The following is a 19,192-nucleotide window of genomic DNA, read 5'->3' on the forward strand; positions in this document are numbered from 1 at the left end:
TGTCTGTGTCTGTGTGTGTCTGTGTGTGTCTGTGTCTGTGTGTGTCTGTGTGTGTGTTGTTGTTGCTGTTGTTTAATCCATGCCAGTCAACATTTTACTACCTTAATGAGCTCATGAAAGACTTCATTAAGCCTGCTCACCTCAGCAGATGAGGCTGCTCCTTTTCGGGACGGGGGATCTGAGGGCTGACGGCTGGAATGGGCCATGTTTTCCGTTTGTCCTGAGGCGAGCGCACCCCACCCGCTCAGCCTCAGGCGGCTGTGGGGGGGGGAGGTGGGGCGGTTGAAGCCGTGGCTCAGTACTTGAGGCATTCTCCGAGCTCAGGAACAGCTCCCTCCCCACACTCAGCAAGCCAGAAAGCCCGCCTTTCAGGAAGCCATTCCTTCGAATGAGAAGAGTGCCGAGGGGACCAAAGCGAGACCACCATCTCTCCAGGCCAAGTGCGAGCCGAGGCACAAAGGCAGCAGGCTTTCCAGGGGCTCTCTCCAGAGCCCAAACAGCCCCCTCCCCACTCCCCAGGGATTTATTTTCACCTCGAGGGATCACGGCCAACAGGAACAGCAGGAAAGCCTTCCAGGTCCTACCTTTAGAGGATTTTCATCTTGAAGCTCTAGGACGGCAGGCTGCCCAGATGTTCTTTAGGCTCAGCCCCCAGGGCCACTGGCCAGCCACCCCCTGCAGCCCCTGCCTGAACGCCCACCTTGGTTGCTCTAAGGGCAGAATCTGGGCGGCCTGGGGGTAATTCTAAGTGCCGGGCTGTGATATCAGAATAGGGCTATGACATCAACGTGGGGGCAGGTCAGCCTGGGGGAGCAGGGCAGGAGAGAGGGAGCCCCCGAGGGGCCAGATTAGCCACCCCCCACCCCACGGCAGGAGCAAGGCGCAAGATAGGGGTGTCTGGCGGTGGCTTCACTGCTCACAGCCTCCTGGGGCACCCACTGGGAGGCGGGCCTGAAGATCTGAAAATGATTCACAAATGCTGAAAGGTAGGTGGCAAGCCAGCCAAGCGGCCGGCGCTTCGGGACGGATTCAGGCACTAATTCAGGAACAAGGAAAGCAAATGAACCGTCTTCTAGCGCCCCCCTGTGTCAAGTGAAAGGACACGCTCTGGTTTCTGACTGAGAAGCTCCCAAGTGGGCTGAGCGTCACGGTCCCCCCAAGATGCAGCTAAATGCAGGCAGATGAAAGGCGAAAGACGCTTTACAACCGAATAACAATAAACAAACTGCAGTATACGTATGTCCTAATCATTGTATGGGACGCATTTACACTAAAACATAATTTGTTGTGTGTTTGAAGTTCAAATGGAACTCGGCGGCCTGTATTTGTATTTACAACAATCTGGCAATCTTATCTGGGGAGGTTTTTCTAATGCAGGTGCCCTCTGCCCACCCTATTCCCAACACTGCTCTCATTCATTCAGATTTATCACTGCCCAGCGACCTGGGAGTCTGTGTTATTTTAAAGCTGCCAAGGTGACTGTTATCAGTAACTACAGCTGACTTCCCTTGAGCATTTGCCAAGCCAGGTGCCAGGTTCATTTCACCCACTATGTCAGCCCTCACCGCACCTTCAAGGGGTGGTTCTATGATTAAGCCCGCTTCACAGAGGAGAGAAGGAGGCAACAGAAAGCAGCACCTTGACCAAAGTCACACAGCCATGAAGGGAGCCACGGGCTGTGATCCCACTGACTTAGAAATCTTTGAATTGGAAGGATGCTGGGAGGCACACAATCGGCTGGTGGGGGAGCCCCTTGCCAAGTTCAGCATCACTGCTGACACAAACACCAGAGTGTGGACCCCAAGGAAAAGAGTCATCATGGCGGGGGGACCCACATTCCAACTAGTGGAGACCAAAACAGAAGGTCAGACTGACACAGTGACCTTCCTTCCACATGCACCGAGAGGCTCGTGCAGGGGGGACCCCAGCACAGGGAGACCGCACTGTTGTAAAAACAAGGCGGAAGCTTTTCATGTACTCACCGGGAAAGAATCCCAAGATCTACTGTCGCTAAATAGAAAAAAAAAAAAAAAAACCAGCAAAGTAGGGGATTGCACTTTTTTAAAATAAGTACTTATTTGGGGAACTTCCCTGCGGTCCAGTGGTTAAGACTGCCTTCCAATGCAAGAGGTGTGGGTTCAGTCTCTACGCAGGGAATTATGACCCCCCAGGTTGCACGGTGCAGCCAAAAAAAATGTACTGATTTGAATATACACATGTAAAGACATATGATCCCGGAAGCTCAGTGGCCCCTGCGTGGGAGAACAGGGTGGGCAGCCGGGCAGACAGTCAAGGGCAGACTTCACGGTGTGTGCCTTTGAAACCGTTGGTTTACGAATCTTATAAAGACGTTACATGTTAAAAAAATTAATGCATGAAAGTAAAAAATAAAATGTCTTTCTTAGGACTTCTGAGCCAACCTTCCACCTTGGCAAAGGCAGCAGCTCTGGTGGTTTTCAGTCTCCGAAGTGGACCTTGGAGAAAGTCTGGCCTAAGGCACAAGCCCACCGTCCTGGTCTCCCGCCAAGCCTTCTGCCTCTGGAGCTGACCCACCACAGAATCCAAAGGTTCTGCTGAAGCCCAGGGACCAGGGTTGACCCACGAAAGGCACACCAAACCCCGCCTACCACAAACATCCCCACCCCGAGAACTGCCGGCCGCCCCTGCCGCCTAACGTCCATGGGCTGCTGAAGACGTGGAGCTGAGTGGGCAGGGCGAGGTGGGTCAGCCGGTCGGTCACCACCGCCCCCACAACACTCAGCTCCCCCGTCTCCAGGCCCGCGACACTGCACGCACTCCCGCCGTGCCGAGCGCTGGCTACCTGAGTGGCTGCTCATCATGCGGACAGCCTTGGCCTTGGCCAGCTCCAGGGCAGTGATCCACTGCTGCCGCTCCACCTCCGAGCCGGCCTTGAGGTGGTAGGTCCTGCCCCCGCTGGTCAGCACGATACCGCAAGAGTCCTCTGTGTCGAAGTGCGCAGTGAACAGGTTGATGGTGGCACGGCAGGTGTGGGCCATCTCCCCCTGATTTCTGTGGGATGCAAGAGGAGGGATGGGGTGAGGCTCCCAGACTCGGTGGTTCTGGACCAAGGGTCCCCAGCCTCCGGGATCTATTGCCTGATGATCCGAGGTGGCGCTGATGGAATAATAATGCCAATGAAATGCACCTAAATGTAACACACTTGAATCATCCCCAAAACATCCCCCGCCTCCAGGTCTGTGGGAAAGCTACCTTCCACGAAACCAGTCCCTGGTGCCGAAGACGTTGGGGACCGCTGTTCCAAACTGAAGAAGAGACCTCCAGGCCCCTCCCTGGAATCTCAGACCCTTGGAGCTGGCGGCGGCCCTGACGCCAGTGCTAGGAGATAATGCCTCTCAGGGCTGACGTAGAGGCTGGGCCTTGGCGGGGGGTGGTGCTCTCAGTGGGCAGAGGGGCCGAGGACGCAGGGCCCACGTCAGGGCCACGTGCAGGGCATGCTGGCTGTGCTCTGAGCCCTTGCAGACACCAGGAAATGGAGAGGGGAGACAGCCAGGGCCCTGCCAGGCAGCATAGACTTCCAACTCCACCCCAGGCTCTTTCCACCGAGTCTCAGAACCAGAGTTGGAGCAGGGTGGGAACCCACTGCTACAACTGTGATTAGAGACCCGGAACCCCAGGGGGTGGACTTGGAGGCCCCTCCCCTCCACTTGCTAGGAATGACCTGGGAACTGAGATCTAAAGAGCAAAGAAACCACCGTTCTCTTCTAGCCCCAGGAGATGAGGGCAATGGCTGGGCCGATCCAGTACCCCTAGTTACAAGGGACTGACTCTGTGCTGGTTACAAGATCATGGGGCTAACGGTTCCAAAGTAAGGGGAACATGCATATGTATCACTGAGTCCCTTTGCTGTCCCCCTGAACTATCACAGCATTGTTAATTGGCTACACTCCAATATAAAATAAAAAGCTTAAAAAAAAAAAGTAAGGAGAAGCAGACGTGACTGAGGCCTGGGCCTTTTCCAACTGTGATCACTGTCTGAAAACTGCGTTCCAACTACCATGACTGGACCTACTTAACTCACTCCTTCAGACACTCACTGGAAATTCAGACACCAGTCCTCCTCCCCATGACAAACCAAAGCTCTGTCCACAGAGGCGGTGGGGAAAAGGAAGAGCAACCGGTCAGCCCGTGGCCCTGCGGGTGCTGGAGTCCCTGCGGCAATTCCGCTGCTCTTCAGCGCTCACTTACTTTCTCTGGCTGTCCGTCACCTGTTACTCTCTCGACTCTTCTACCACTTCTAGAGTCAAATGACAACAAGACATTCATCTTTCACTGGAACAGCTGCTGCCGTTTCTGATTCTCTCCTGCTTTGGTTACATTCCTTAGAGAAGATGAGGTGTGGCTGACCTTGAACGACATCAGGGGTGAGAAGCACCCAACCCCCTGCACAGCTGAAATCTGCTGGGTGCTGGCGGAGGGTGCAGAGGACCCAGAATGGCCAGGGGCGGGGGGGAAGAGGATGGACACCGACAGCAGCATCGGGATGCGCCACAGCAGCACTAGACAGAGGAGCCTGCTCCACAGCCTTCTTGCATCATCTCCCAGGCGACCCCAGCGGGCCACCAGGACAAGGACCCTGTCACTGACCGGACTTGCTATGTTCCCTCTCAGGGAACGGGTTGAAGTGTCTTTGGAAGATGGTGGTCCCCCTATTGCAGTTCAGTTCAGTTGCTCAGTCGTGTCCGACTCTTTGTGACACCATGGACCACAGCACGCCAGGCCTCCCTGTCCATCACCAACTTCCAGAGTTTATACAAACTCATGTCCATTGAGTTGGTGATGCCATCCAACCATCTCATCCTCTGTCATCCCCTTCTCCTCCTTCCCTCAATCTTTCCCAGCATCAGGGGCTTTTCAAATGAGTCAGCTCTTTGTATCAGGTGGCCAAAGTACTGGAGTTTCAGCTTCAACATCAGTCCTTCCAATGAACACCCAGGACTGATCTCCTTTAGGATGGACTGATTGGATCTCCTTGCTGTCCAAGGGACTCTCAAGGGTCTTCTCCAACACCACAGTTCAAAAGCATCTGTTCTTTGGCGCTCAGCTTTCTTTATAGTCCAACTCTCACATCCATACATGACTACTGGAAAAACCACAGCCTTGACTAGACGGACCTTTGTAGATAAAGTAATGTCTCTGCTTTTTAATATGCTGTCTAGGTTGATCATAACTTTCCTTCCAAGGAGTAAGCATATTTTAATTGCATGGCTTCAATCACCATCTGCAGTGATTTTGGAGCCCCAAAAAATAAAGTCAGCCACCGTTTCCACTGTTTCCCCATCTATTTGCCATGAAGTGATGGGACCAGATCCCATGATCTTAGTTTTCTGAATGTTTAGCTTTAAGCCAACTTTTTCACTCATCTCTTTCACTTTCATTAAGAGGCTTTTTAGTTCTTCTTCACTTTCTGCTATAAGGGTGGTGTCATCTGCATATCTGAAGTTATTGATATTTCTCCCGGCAATCTTGATTCCAGCTTGTGCTTCCTCCAGCCTAGCGTTTCTCATGATGTACTCTGTGTATAAGTTAAATAAGCAGGGTGACAATATGCAGCCTTGACGTACTCCTTTTCCTGTTTGGAACCAGACTGTTGTTCCATGTCCAGTTCTAACTGTTGCTTCCTGACCTGCATATAGGTTTCTCAAGAGGCAGGTCAGGTGGTCTGGTATTCCCATCTCTTTCAGAATTTTCCACAGTCTATTGTGATCCACACAGTCAACGGCTTTGGCATAGTTAATAAAGCAGAAATAGATGTTTTTCTGGAACTCTCTTGCTTTTTCGATGATGCAGCGGATGTTGGCAATTTGATCCCTATAGAAGTGGGAGGGCTCACACCATTGGAGGCATGAGTGGACCAGAGTATCGCAAGGTGTGGAGCGTCCTGGACACAAACCTTGTGCATTTTCTCCAGTTCCCCTGACTGTCTCCTCCTTTGTCTCTGTGTCAGCGCTTCCTCCTTGTCCAGCTGTCCCTCTGCTTATGGACTTTCGTAAAATGACAATGAGAATCGGGAAATGGGGGTGAACGGGGCAGATACAACCTCCCTCCCCCTTGCTTCTGCGGACTGCTTGGCGGCACGTTTTCTCCTCACATAAATTCTGGAGGAGTCTGTGCGCCAGGCCCACTGTGTCTGCCGCTCAAGGTGAAGTGACATCCGGCTAAGGAAGCGCACTGTATCATCGCTTCTGTCCTTCCACTCCCCAATTCTGCTTCACTGCCCTGTGATTGCACCTCTCAAAGTGTTGACTCTTTAACATTTCTTGCCTTGGACTATGCTTTCTGGGGGATTTTCACAAAAAATGTCTACGGGCAAGAAAAAGAAAAAAAAAAGGACAGGCAGCAAGTTTCAACCCAGACATATAGAAAGACAAAAGCTGGGACATCCCTGGTGGCCCAGTGGTTAAGAATCCGCCTTGCAATGCATGAAACATGGGTTCCATCTGTGGTCAGGAAACTAAGATCCCACATGTCTCAGAGCAACTAAGCCTGGGTGCCACAACCAGAGCGTCCGTGTGCCACTAGGAAAGATCCCCCGTGATGCAATAAAGATCCTAGGTGCTGTAACTAAGACCTAACGCGGTCAAATAAACGAATACATATTTTTAAAAATGAATAAGCAAAAAATGGGTAAGATAAAAAGATTCCTCTTACCCAAATCCAGGACAACTTGAGCATCAAGATAAATGATAGTGATAGGTATTAACCCATTGGATAAGCTAGAAATCCATGAGTTCACTCTGACATAAATAAGTGAATAGGGAAAAGCTCTTTTTAAAGAGCAACCATCAAAGTTGTAACTGATTCATGCAAGAATCACCAAAGGGTGTTAAACACCAGTGGGGATTCTAGGTGAGGAACAGTTTTACAGAGCCTCAAGGTGCTTCCCCATAAAAATATTTTCTAATCAGTCATTAAATTAATATTATAAAAGTAGCTTCACAGTTGGAAAAACCTGGCAAACACCATCTTAACGAAATGATGGAAGCCATGTTTGTTAGCAGTGGGACAAAAGAACACGGTGTGCCTCCTGGGGCTCCCCTGGCCATCCAGTGGCCAAGATTCTGAGCTTCCCACGCAGGGGGTCTGGGTTTGATTGCTTGTTGAGGAACTAAGATCCCACATGCCAGAAACAAACAAACAAACAAAAAACCATGGCGTGCCTCCTGATCCGGAGCTCGCGAAAGGCACAGTATGCATCCTATGGTGTTCCTGCCGAAAATGCAGAATGACTGAGCAACTTCGCTTTCACTTTTCACTTTCATGCATTGGAGAAGGAAATGGCAACCCACTCCAGTGTTCTTGCCTGGAGAATCCCAGGGACGGGGGAGCCTGGTGGGCTGCCGTCTATGGGGTCACACAGAGTCGGACACGACTGAAGCGACTTTAGCAGCAGCAGCTTCTAAACATAAGGGAACTCCAGGCAATCCCATACTGAGGCATGTTCTACAAAGTAACTGGCCTGAATTTATCAAAAACTCTCAGGCCACCAAAGACAGGGAAAAATGGAAAACTGTTCCAGACTGAAACTAAAGTGACAAGACAGGAGAACCAAATGCAATCTATGGTCCAGGAGTGGATCTTCTTCCCTGAAGGGACATGTTTGGGACAACTGGCAAAATACAAACGGGGTCCACGGGTTGGATGGTGGCACCGTATCAGTGTTCACACCGTGCATACGTCAGAGAATGTTCTGGGTTGAGGAATGCACGCTGATGTGTTATGTGATCACAGGCCTCGTGTCTGATACTTATTCTCCAAGAGTTAAAAAAATAATAATACAAATATATTGCTGTGCTAAGTTGTTTCAGTCGTGTCCAGCTCTGTGACCCTATGGACTGTAGCCCACCAGGCTCCTCTGTCCATGGGATTTTCCAGGCAAGAGTACTGGAGTGGGTTGCCATTTCCTTCTAGAGAATGATAAAGTGATAAAGTAAAGGCAGTATATTAACCGTTTGGGGCGGGACTTCCCTGGTGTTCCAAGGGCTGGGATGCTGTGCTCCCAATGCAGGGGGCCCGGGTTTGATCCCTGGTCAGGGAGCTGGAGCCCTCGTGCCATAACTAAGGTCAAAGGTCCTGTGTGCTAGTACCGGGACTGAAAGTGGAAGTGTTACCTGCTCAGTCATGCCCGACTCATTACTACTCCATGGGCTGCAGCCCCGCTGGGTTCCTCTGTCCATGAGACTCTCCCTGGAGTGGGCTGCCATTCCCTTCTCCAGGGGATCTTCCCAACCCAGGGATCCAACCCGAGTCTCCCACATGGCAGGTGGATTCTTTACCATCTGAAGCGTGGTTGCTGCTGGGACTAGGGGCAGCCAAACAAATGAACATAAATATTAAGGAAAATAATTGAGGGATCTGAGGGGTGGGCATTCTTGGTACTATTCTTGTAATTTTGAAATTATTTCAAAACAAAAAGTTTATTTTAAAAAATCTGAGAAGTAGCAACAATTATACTGAATGGACTCTATTTGGATCCTGATTTCTGGAAACTTTAAAAAAATAATTGTAATCAATGGGGAAAACTTATCACAGGATTATATGAAATCATGTGTGTGAACCTTGTGAAAATTGTAAAGAACCATAGAATTTAAAGAAACTTTCATTCAAGAAATATCCATTGAGTGCCTACAATGTTTTTAATTTTTTAAAAATCAATGGGGAAATTTTAATATTTACTGAATATTTGATAATATTAAGGAATTACTGTTAAATTTTTAGGCATTTTAATGCTGTTTAGATGAATTTTCAAGAAACCTTCATCTCTAAAGAGATACATATTCACTATTATTAAAATTATTTTTTAACTTAATCCTTGGAATTAAGTAAAAGATGTCTGGGACTTACTTCAAATTAAAAAAAATTTTTTTATGTGGACCATTTTTAAAAGTCTTTATTGAATTTGTTACAATACTGCTCTGTTCTTTATGTTCTGGTTTTGGGGCAGTGAGGCATGAGAGAGCTTAGCTCCCCGCCCAGGGATCGAACCCGAAGCCCCTTTGCTGGAAGGCTGAGTCCCACCCACTGGACTGCCAGGGAAGTCTCCATGGGACTGACTCCAAATCAGGGGAGGGCAGGGAGGCCTCATGGTGAGACTCACTGACACTAGGTGATGGGGTATCAGCTACTGTTACGTGTTTGAAAATTTCCATAGTAAATAAAATCCATTTAAAATCTGTCACATTGTAAGTTCGTCCTTCCTATGTATGCTGACGGCCAACAGCGGTGCTGAAGGACTTTGGGGACGGGTCCCCGTGAGCCAGCTCAGGAATGGGGCTGTGTGCGAGAGTGTCTCCAGAGCGAGATGACGGGTCCCTAGGGCACAGGACAGGATCTACTTTGAGCTCAGTCATGAGCCTACACAGAACAATTCAGGGAACTTGAACAGATTTAATTTCTTAAATCATCACACAATCCATGTAGCTGCAGTCACGAACTACAGAATGTCCCAGCCTCCTAGATTCTTCCTTTAACAAGCGATCTCTGAGCTCAAAAATTCAGCAGCACTAAAGCAAACCTCCCCCCAAATGCCACATCAAGCAAGGGAAAGTAAAAGTTGTGTCTGACTCTTTGCAACCCCATGGACTATACAGTCCAGGGAATTCTCCAGGCCAGAATACTGGAGTGGGTAGCTGTTCCCTTCTCCAGGGAATCTTCCCAACCCAGGGATCAAACCCAGGTCTCCAACATTGCAGGCAGATTCTTTACCAGCTGAGCCACAAGGGAAGCCCACATCAAGCAAAGGAAGCTAAAAAAGGAAATCAGTTACCAAGACAAGAGGAAGATTAAAATGTCACTTAAGAAGAAATCAAAATTTAACACACTATGACAAATCTTGACAGCGTATTAAAAAGCAGAGGTACCATTTTGCCAACAAAGGTCCGTATAGTCAAAGCTATGGTTTTTCCAGGAATCCTGTACTGATGTGAGAGTTAGACCTTAAAGAGGGCTGAGCGCCAAAGAATTGATGCTTTTGGACTGTGGTGTTGGAGAAGACTCTTGAGAGTCCCTTGGACTGCAAGGAGATCAAACCAGTCAATCCTAAAGGAAATCAGTCCTGAATATTCACTGGAAGGACTGACGAGGAAGCCAAAGCTCCAATACTTTGGCCACCTGATTCAAAGAGCGGATTCATTGGAAAAGACCCTGATGCTGGGAAAGACTGAGGGCAGGAGAAGGGGGTGAAAGGATGAGTTGGTTGGATGGCATCACCAACTCAAGGGTCGTAAGTCTGAGCAAACTCCAGGGGATAGTGAAGGACAGAGAAGCCTGGCGTGCTGCAGTCTGTGGGGTCACAAGTCAGACGTGACTGAGCAACTGAACAACAACAACAAGGACAATTAGGAATTTAAATGTAGATTATGAGTTTATTGATGGTGGGACATGTGGTTTATTCAAGAATTCTACTTTTTCCCTTCATGGCCTCTGGTATTATCGGCACTGACATTAATATTACATGAAATAATCTTACATAAAAGTCGACTCCCACCCAGCTTCGATGGGAGCAGAAACAGCAGCTCAATTCCCGTCGAGCCATGACAGCAGCCTGCAAAATCAAAGTTCCCACACCATCGGCACGGACTCCGGAACAGAGGCTGAGTTCAAAGCAACCTTCACCCCGGGCACGTTCACGCTTTCCTTCAGTCAGCATGGCAGGCCAGGCCCCGGGGTCTGGTCGGTGAGTAAGACAGATGCAGTTAGGGTCTCCGTGGGACAGTCTCTCTCTCCCGGGCCCCCACAGCATCCAGCAAGCGTGTGTGGCCTCCTGGGACTTCCTGGGTGGTCCAGTAGCTAAGACCGCGCACTCCCAACGCAGGGGGCCTGGGTCTGATCCTTGGTCAGGGAACTAGATCCTTCCCACAGGCCACAATTAAGAGTTCAAATGTCGCAGCTAAAGACCCCACATGCTGCAATGAAGACGAAGGATCCCGTGTGCCACAACGAAGACCTGGAATGGCCAAACCAATAAAGATTCAAAGAAAAGAAAGAAAAGAACACGTGGCCTTCTGTCTCTCCCCCAGCATCTGGACTGAGCAAGGGAAGGGTCCTGTCAGCAGAGAGGGGGCTCCCCACGACACAGTTCTTCAGCTCCAGAAGGACAGTCCACAGTGTGGCTACTCCCGAGAGAGAACTCAGGTACGTCTTCTTCGTCCTCTGGCAAATCCAGCCCACTCCCCTTGACTGGACCAGTGAAACAGGAGTGTGGGGTTACACAGGAGGCTCTCACTCGTTAAGCATTCACTGCCTGCAAATCTCTTCCATTCAGAACATCCCCGTCACTTACGAAAGAGCCTACCAAGTGCTTCTTCCTGCGTGCTCACTCTGGGATTACTCCCCCCGGGGAAAGCCAGCAGCCATGAGGTGAGGACACTTCGGACGGGCCCAGGGAGCTAGGAGCGGAGGCCTCCTATCCACGGCCAGTGCCACTGGGCTCAGGCAGGTGGAGGGAGTGGCCTTGGAAGTGCATCCTCCAGCCCCGGTCAAGCCTTCAGGTGAGTGTCGCCCTTATGAGACCATCCCCAGCCACAGCTCCTCCAGCTAGCCGCCTACTCGTGAACTCCTGACCCACACAAACAGTAAGGTGCTTATTATTGTCTTCTACCACTGAATGTTGTGCAACTGTCGTGGAACAATAGAGAAAACACAGGATGCTGAGTCAGTCTCTCTGAAGATGAACAGTGGGGTCACATGGACAGGGTAAGTCCAGCCATTGCAGGGCAGAGAAACACCCCCAGTGAGGACAGGTGCTGTCTGGAAACCCATCTCAGATCATGGAAGAAGGATGCTCTAACAGAGTTATCTAAGGAAGCCCAGCTTATCTTGGGAGATGAAGGTTTATTCTGTCACCTGAGAGATTTGCTCAAGGCTGGTGCGGAGGAGGGCAGAAATGCTACCGGAAGAAATCAGTGTATTCACCCTACCAAGTGTAAAACAGACAGCTAGAGGGAAGCTGCTGTAGAGCACACGGCGCTCAGCTCAGTGCTCTGTGGTGACCTAGAGGGCGGGACGGGGGCTGGGGTTCAGGAGGGAGGCGATATATGCATACTTGAGAGCTGATCCACTTTGTTGTACAGCAGAAACTAACACAACATCGTAAAGCAACTATACGCCAATAAAAAATGATAAATGAAGAAGAAAGAAGTCAATGAACAGACAGATGGCTGGACAAGATGACCTTTACCTTCCTTTTCTACCTAGACATTCTCCCCCCACCAGCTTCCCAGGCCCCGATGGCAGGTCTGTGCAGCATGTGGCCGGCTAAGTTACTGAACGCTGACCTAACATGCGATGGGCCTTCTGGGAGGAAACAGATGAAATATGATCTGCGGTCCTGGCCTTGAGCAGCTGCACGTGCAGAGAGATGACCCGACACCACGGCGTACAAACTAGGACCGCAGTGGGAGGGGGAGCAGGTGGGCTGCAGGCTTGCTGGGCTAGAGGGCCCCAACAGCAGGTCGAGAAGATGACCCTGGTGGGAGAGGAGGCACCACGGGAGTCTGCTCAGAGGCCGAGAATGTTGTAATCTCACGTCCAGGAGGCACGGACTCGGTAAACTGACAGCCAAAATAAAGTCAAGTTTAGGACAACTGTGGGATTCAGATGAAGAAAATCGCTCTGTGCCTGCATCTGGCAAAATAATTTAACTTTCTAAAAGCGGAAAATTCAGGGGCAGTGCCTTCCTTATCCCCACCCAGCCTGCTCACAAGTCTCCTCAGACTGGAACCTGGAAACGCCATTAGCCCTATTCCCACGCGGCCCTGGGCTCAGGGCAGGGGCCTCCGCTGCCCCCGGACCAAATCCAATATCAACAGTAGGAATAAAGGGAGACGAGCACCTGGATGCCACTGCTGCAGCCCCAGAGAGCTCCCACGGGTCTGTGCAGGAGCAGGGAGGCCAGAGGACACGGGAGGCCCAGCAGAAGCATCCCTTGGTCCTCCTCTACCAGCTCAGCCACCAGCTCCTGGCTGCCTGGACTCTGACCTCCAAGCCACTGAGTCAAGAGACCTGCGTCCCTCGATGTGCCAAGCTCAGTGCCAGGCATAATTATTTCTGATAGCTCATCTCCCTTTCTTCCAGTTGGTCGACCCATCAAATTCTCAGGAGGCTGGGGCTGGAAGGAACCCTGGAACTCACCTTACAAATGAAGAGTGTGATAGCTGAAAGGGAGGTTGGAGGTTGGGATAAACTGAAGCTTCCCTCCACCCAACCCAATTCTTAAAATCCTCCTTGAATTACACTTACATGCCCACGTCCTTTGCCACGGGGATTTGCAGGATCACCCACTGGAGTGGGAGGTGGGTGAGTTCCCACCCCACCGACACTGGGTGGGGTTACGTGCTTGGACCCGGCCAGAGGAGTGTGGACAGGAATGAAGGTGCGTGGCTCCCCCAGCCCACAGGGCAGAGGAGGGAGCAGGGTGTCGCTTGCTGAGGCGGAGCTGGGGCAGATACCCAAACAAAAATAACTGCCTCCCTTGGTTTATTTTTTTAATATTTTTTAAATTAATTTTTATTTATTTGGCTGTACCAGGTCTTAGCTGTAGCATGTGGGATATAGTTCCCTGACCAAGGATGGAACCCAGGCCCCTTGTATTGGGAGTGCCGAGTCTTAGCCACTGGACTACCAGGGAAGTCCCGACCCCCTCCTTGCTTTAAGCCTCTGGGTTTGGGGGTGGTCTGCTCTGGGGCTGCCTGATCCAGCAGGAAAGTGAGCTGAGGACCCAGCTCTAACTCCCTCTCTGTCAGGATGGTCAGAGCCCGCTGTTACCAGAGCGTGACCGTGGAGGATGAGGTCAGATGACCCTGGAGAGGCAGAGCTGAGGCTGGTCCTGCGGGTGAATGGGCTGCATGGGTACGGGAGGAAGGGAAAGTAGAGAAGGAGGCCCCCCGTGTGGAAAAGCAGGCGCCTGTCAGCAGCCTCTGTGGGCAGCCTCAGGGTCTGCTCCTGATCTCCGCCCACCTCCTCTTAGGCTACTGCAAACACTGTGTGAGTAGAGGGCTCTGCAGCTAGTCACAGCAGTCTCGAGAAGGGGGACGCGACCAAAGAGGCCCATCTTCTTGGACTTCGCTTCCCATGGTCCCTGGGGACAGAGCCACAGCTGGACCCTGAGGATGATAGGCTGGCACGTTCAGTGAGTGACCGCCTTTTCCAAAAGGGTTTGGTTTCCACCTTCACATATGTGGTCGAGTGATCTTTGACAGGGGTGCCAAGGCCACTCAATGGGGAAAGGACACTTCTCTTCAAATTCGCTGCCATGTGCAGGCTCAGCCGTGCCCAGCTCTCCGTGCGACCCCACGGACTGTAGCCCGCCAGGCTCCCCTACCCGTGGGATTCCCCAGGCGAGAATACCGAAGTGGGCTGCCGTTTCCTCCTCCAGGAGATCTTTCCGACCTAGGGCTCGAATCTGCACTTCCTGCATCTCCTGCCTTGCAGGGTGGATTCATTACCACCGCGCCACCTGGGAAGCCCGCTTCAACTAACGGGGCTGGGAAAACTGGACACTGTATCCACATGCAAACAAGTGAAACTGGACCCTTAACTTACACCATATACAAAAATGAACTCAAACTGGATTAGGGGTCTAAGACAACCCTGGGCCCAGTGACCAAAGCAGCACTGCCGGAACCGCAGTCTCAGGGTCAGGTCTGGTCCGTGCCTGTTTGCCCTGCTCTCTTGGGATGCTCCCTCTGAGGGAAGCCAGCCCCGCGGGAAGCAGCCCGTCTGCTCTGAAGCCACGGTGCTGCAGCCCCAACCAGCCGTGTGAACAGAGCACAAGGAGGAGCTTTGAGACCCTGTGGCTTGAGAGAGAGGCTCGGCCAGCCTCCAGATGCTCCAGAACCTGCCATCCCAACACCAGCCACCAGCTGACTGCGGCCCCACTCGAGGGCCTGAGCCAGAACTGTCCAACCAAGCCGTTTCTGGATTCCCACTCAACAGAAAACTGTGGGCAATAACAAAACCATTGTTGCTGTTTTAAGCCTCAGAGTTCCGCAGCCGTGGATAACGGGCAAGCCTAGTGCACGTAGGCAGCTGACCTTGCCAATAGTTTCAGTGTTTAGCAAAGACCTGATGACAAAAAGTCCTGCTTAAAAAAAGGGGGGGGGTGCCTGCTGTGGGGTCTCATGCGGGGACTGACCCTGAAGACGGGCGATGCAGGGTATCTCCTGAATGAAGGAAACTGGTGGGAACCGAGAGGGGACCAAGGACCCCCACCATCTCTTCATGGGAGAGGCTGCCCACCTGCAGGTCTCCCAAGTGGGACCCGGAAGTGTCTACAAGGGGGATCTGGAGGGACGGCTTATTTGGGTGGGAAGACACAGCTCCTAACACTAAGAGGACAGGCTCCGGTGGTAGAATCCCAGAAAGTGTGGGGTTCAGGTCTTAGCTCAGCCACCCGCTAAGCGACACCAATGCAGTGGAACAAACCCTGGCCTTCTCAGTTGCTGCCAGGACGTGATGACCTTTCCCCCAGGTCTGTCATCAGATGGGATGACATACGCATAAGCACCTTATTCACCACTAGCGACAGCCGCTCAGGCGTGTCCAGCTCTTTGCGACCCCACGGACTATCCAGTCCATGGGCTTCTCCAGGCCAGAATACTGGAGTGGGCAGCTTTTCCCTTCCCCAGGGGACCTTCCCAACCCAGGGATCGAACCCAGGTCTCCCGCATTGCAGGCAGATTCTTTACCAGCTGAGCCATCATGGAAGCCCTATACACCACTGGTCACTGTTCAAATACAGTCACTGTGGAATCTAAGATAGAACAGGGTAAAAATACAGGGTACTGTCTCCATCACAATTTTTGTGTCACGCGTTGAAGTTTGCCTGGATGACTCAAAAGCCTTAAATACAGCTAGAACAGCCTCTGCCCAGCTCATGAAGACACCAGGCAAACAGAACACTGAGGTTTGTACCTCTGCCTCCGTTCCTTTTCAAGATTCCTGCAGGTCAAAGCAGGGTGGTGTCAAGGCCATCTCCTGTTTTCACATGACTCATCCTAGCACCTGCCAGCCTCCCAGCTGGCATATAGTCAGAAATGGCTGACTCCCGCGCTGAGCCAAGACAAGTGCAAGAAAAGCCTGGAACATCTTTTCAAGCCGGTCACAGGACGCTATCAACACCATCAGGGGCCTTTCCAGAGGACTCCGGAACCAACCGAAGAGGCTGCACTAGGCAAAGAGAAGGCCGGATGATACGAGTATCAGGGAGGACTATGCGGCAGTGGGTTGACACAGCATTTATTCCGCCTTTCCTGTGTGAACCGTATCCTTGAGTAACCCAAGCAGATGAGGGTAAATTTCTCTTTATAGAAGTATTCCTGCTAATAAGTGAGGAAGAATGATAGAATTAGGTTAATCTAAGACTGACTGCTACCACCTGCTAACGTCAAAGACCAGGAAGTCACCAGACATCACGAGCTCCTGATGGAGGAACACGTCACCACCTTATCAAGCCTCCAGCTCCATCTGCCACGCTAGGGAAATACGGAGGACACAGGAACACGTTAACCCACATCAAGAGGAGGCAGCCAGCAAAACTAGAGGGACCCTCTTTTTTCTAACTTTTCAAAAGTTGATTAATATATTTGGCTGCGTCGGGGCTTAGTTACAGCACTCTGGACATTCACTGTGGCGTGCAGGCTTTTCTCTAGTTGTGGTGACCGGGCTTCAGAGCACATGGGCTCAGCTTCCCCATGGCTTGTGGGATCTTAGTTCCCCGAACAGGGATCAAACCCACATCCCCTGCATTGGAAAGCAGATTCTTAACCACGGGACCACTGGAGAAGTCCCACAGACTGTGGGACATTCTATAGGCAGACCTTATTCAGGTCCTGATATAAACAAATGTATCAAAAAAAACAGTTATGAAAAAAAATTTATGGCATTCGAGGCCACTGAAACTTTGAACACTGACTTAATATTTGATGGTAACAAGGAATTATTGCTAATTTTAGTTGTAACAATGGTGCTGTGGATATGTTTTTTAAAAATCCTTATCCTTTAAAGATACTTACTGAAATATTTACAGGTGATGTATGATATTTGAAGTTCACTTCAAAATGATGTGGGGTAAGGGCACTCAGATGAAATAAGATTGGCCAGGAAGCTAATAATTGTTGAAACTGGAGAAATGGGTGGATGCGGATCCATTTTACTACTGTCTACTCTTACAGATGTTTTAAATTCTCTATAACAAAGAATTTTAAATGTAAACGAATACAGTGAGCTCTCAATATCATCACATATCCTTGTCTTAGGATAAGCCTCTGAATAGGAGCTGAGAAGCTGGGCCATGTGTAGCTTCTGTAAAAAAAAAAAAAAATCCCCCCCCCCCACAATGGCATCTGGGAATCTACAAGACACTATGCCCAGCACCCCAGGCGACACCATAGAGGGGGACACAGCCCCATGCTCTGGCGGCAAGGAGACCGGCCAACAGCCAGCTAACAGGAGTAGACAGCCAAACGACACAACACACAAAGGGCCGTCAGAGGAATGATGGTTCTGCCAGCCCCACTCATCGCGGGGGATCCAGGCAGGTTCAGGCTGCGATGACCTGGAATTCGACTGCCCGGCGAGGCTGCCTGCAGCAGTGGGGAGGGCTGCACTTGCTGGGAGGTGGTAGGTGCAGGGATCTGAAGGGAAGAGTGAAAGGCATGTGGCTGGCAGAAGGAGCATAAGGTCGGCTGGGCAGAAGGAGACTTGAAGACAGAGGAAGGAGGGTGGAGGGAGCTGACTGGGAAGGGCAGTGAGCGGTGAGTCCAGGGAAGCCACAAACCGTAAGTTATATTTAGGGAGACAACACCTACTGCTGCTTCAGAGGACAACACAGCCCGGTTCTGAGCCAGCTCAGCAAGGCCATCTGCCCTCTTCTTGGTTTAGGCAATGGCCCAGCAACGCAGATCAAAAGGTGTGCGTCAAGATCGTGAAACCAGCATTCGATGCACAGAGCTGTGGCTGAACATGTGACAAGCAGCCAAGAGGGGTGAAGCTAAGTGACCGGAACTCTGAGAACTTTTGAAAGCGGAAACATGAGGGAAAAGAGTTGCTCATAAAAGAAGAAAAGCGCAGAGTGCACAGCGTGACCCTGAGACTCGCTGAGTTTGCTTCGTGTGTGCAATTACCAAGGGAGCCTCTTAAAGCCACATCCGTGTGGTGACACCTCGTATGTGACTCAACACACATTAAGCTGCCAATACCAATTTTAGTTCAGGGGCATCGCTCATCATCTCCTCTCTGCATGTCACCATCCAGAGTAGTCGTCCAGGAAACAGGCCCATTTCCTCCGTATTTTGTTCCCTCCTGGGATAAACAGATATTGATCTTGGTTTAAGGGAACCTCACATCCTTTTCACAAGCCTGTCTTTCTTTATTGACATCTTTTGCCAACTGCATCCCAGAAGACTACAGGAGGTGTGAAAGCCATAGGCTTGAATAGCCAGCCCCCTGGGAAGCCCCACAGCACTTTGCCTGAACCCGCTGGCCTCTTACTGACTGCCAGGACGGATGCAGAGATTGGCCAGGAACTTAATTACCGTTGAAACTGGAGACTGGGTCCCTCCTCCTCCACCCTGTGGTTCCACGATGCACACGTGCTTGTCTCCCACGCTGCCTGTACACTGTTGGCCCTCAATAAGTGATACAACCAAAGCTGCGGTACGTTCGCTTTCACCATGTTCCAGACTGTGTGCTGGCTCTGATCTTGGATTAACAGACCCTCCCCGAGGAAGGTACAAGGGTTCCCAGCAGCTGAAGAACTCACACCAGACATCTCACCAAAGGTGCAAAAGGAAGATCCTGTGGAGGAAGGAGGTCCACGTGGCGAGTGTACCCTCGTCCTGGGCAAACCCAAGTCACCGAAGGGCCTCGGGGAAGGTCTAGGTCAGAAAAGTGCCTGAGATGAGACGTCCCTGGTGGTCCACTGGTTAGGACACTGTGTTCACAGTGCAGGGAGCTTGGGTTCGATCCCTGGTTGGGGAACTAAGATCCCACATGACACACACAGCCTCCCCCTCCCAAAATTTTTTAATTAAAAAAAAAAAAAAGGAAGATGCCAAACTTGGCCACAGCGTCCCTTTGGCGCAAAGCTGTCTGCAGATGTGCCCACACAGCAACCCTATAAACTCCCAAAGGAGAAAGATGTAGTTCTTAGGTC

At 50.9% G+C, this 19,192-nt stretch overlaps 1 protein-coding gene across 1 annotated transcript in view; it reads right to left on the minus strand.

Annotated features, from left to right (window-relative positions):
• The window catches only part of OSBP2 (oxysterol binding protein 2), a 121,767-nt gene that overhangs the window by 93,493 nt on the left and 9,082 nt on the right, over positions 1–19,192 (minus strand). The window contains exon 2 of the mRNA XM_018060974.1: positions 2,822–3,030. Within this exon, the coding sequence (XP_017916463.1) occupies positions 2,822–3,030 (209 nt within the window). The remainder of the gene's footprint in view (positions 1–2,821; positions 3,031–19,192) is intronic.

The sequence above is a fragment of the Capra hircus genome, chromosome 17, assembly GCF_001704415.2.
Source record: "Capra hircus breed San Clemente chromosome 17, ASM170441v1, whole genome shotgun sequence".
Classification (NCBI taxonomy): domain Eukaryota; kingdom Metazoa; phylum Chordata; class Mammalia; order Artiodactyla; family Bovidae; genus Capra; species Capra hircus.